Source organism: Buceros rhinoceros, unplaced genomic scaffold (genome assembly GCF_000710305.1).
Source record: "Buceros rhinoceros silvestris isolate BGI_N320 unplaced genomic scaffold, ASM71030v1 scaffold16449, whole genome shotgun sequence".
Lineage (NCBI taxonomy): Eukaryota > Metazoa > Chordata > Aves > Bucerotiformes > Bucerotidae > Buceros > Buceros rhinoceros.
In genome coordinates, this window is record NW_010433424.1 from 1 (window position 1) to 1527 (window position 1527).

Genomic DNA, 1527 nt, shown 5'->3' on the forward strand with positions numbered 1-1527 from the left:
CCTCCTGACACGGCTGGGGTGGCGACGACTTCGTCAACCGTGTCTCTTCAAAAGGAGCGCCCGAGCACGGCGGAGCGCCGGTCACTCCCTGCCGTGCCGCTGCCCGCAGCTTCCCCTCCGATTTCTCTCTCTCGCAGCTCCTCTGCCAGGCAGCCGAGACACCCGGGGGCGAAAAGGAGGCGGAGGCCACCAACACCAAGTGGTGGCAGGGCCAGCAGCAGAAACACCCCACAAGGAGTGGGAAGGTGGGTGCCGGCACCCCCCGGGCTTCGGGGGGATGGTGGGGGTGGTGCAGGCAGGGGTCTCAGCCCGCAGGGCAGGGGTAAGGGGCTGTGTGTGGGCAGCCCCTGGGGACGCATCTGCTCATTCCTCTGCAGTGTGTTCTGTCTGGCTGGTGGGAGAACGATCTGGGCTCCAAGATGCTCGTGTCCACGGTTGACAGACAGGGCAATTTCACTGGCCCATACCACACCGCCGTGGGCTGTGTGTGGGCAGCCCCTGGGGACGCATCTGCTCATTCCTCTGCAGTGTGTTCTGTCTGGCTGGTGGGAGAACGATCTGGGCTCCAAGATGCTCGTGTCCACGGTTGACAGACAGGGCAATTTCACTGGCACATACCACACCGCCGTGTCGAGCACCGGGAAACCCATCAAGCCATGCACCCTTGTCGGCTCCCAGCACTTGGACAAGGATGGGCAGTGCACCTTCGGCTTCACCGTCAACTGGGAGAAGTTTTCTGGTAGGTAGCTGCTGTGTCGGCTGTGCCTGGATGGGGTGCTGTCAGGGGGAGGGGAGCTCAGGCGAGTGTCAGCACCCACCCCAATCCCTCTGTCCCCAGTCTGTCCTTCCCTGATCTCTCCCCACTGTGGACGGTGTCTGCAGGCAGCAGGACACCTCCCAAAACACTGTTTGGGCCAGGTGGTATCGAGAGGTGCTTTGACATCATCAGTGCCACGGGGCATTTCCCTGTGCAAGTCGGGACTCCCTGGGCTCTGTGGATGTTAAAGCCACTAGTGCTTGTGGAGCTCTAGCAGCAGCTCTCCCAAAACACTGTTTGGGCCAGGTGGTATCGAGAGGTGCTTTGACATCATCAGTGCCACGGGGCATTTCCCTGTGCAAGTCGGGACTCCCTGGGCTCTGTGGATGTTAAAGCCACTAGTGCTTGTGGAGCTCTAGAAGCAGCTGGGGTGGCTCTGGGATGCTGACAGCCATTGCTCCTGTAGACTCCACAGCTGTCTTCGTGGGCCAGTGCTTTGCTGGGGATGGGGGGAAGGAGGTCCTGAAGACCTCCTGGCTGCTGCGGGAGAAGGTCGACTCTGAGTCCAGCGACTGGAAAGCCACCAGGTGAGCCAAGGGGCGCCCAGCCCTGCTGGAACCCCTGCCCCTCCACCGGCCGGATGCTGATGGGCTTCTGCTTCCCCAAAGGTGTGGCCAAAATGTCTTCACTCGAATAGGCTGAAAGAAGGAGGGAGAACCCTCTCGCTTCAGCCGGCTTTGGGAGACCAGGAGACCCCTCAGCAGCCTTGG

At 61.6% G+C, this 1527-nt stretch overlaps 1 protein-coding gene across 1 annotated transcript; it reads left to right on the top strand.

Annotated features, from left to right (window-relative positions):
- Positions 1-137: 137 nt before the first annotated feature.
- LOC104500456 (avidin-like) lies at positions 138-1344 on the top strand (the record flags this gene model as incomplete). Its single annotated transcript, XM_010144103.1, has 3 exons — positions 138-245; positions 529-739; positions 1224-1344. Coding segments are annotated over 3 exons (440 nt in total), but the record flags the coding sequence as incomplete, so codon positions are not given.
- Between the last annotated feature and the right edge of the window lie 183 nt (positions 1345-1527).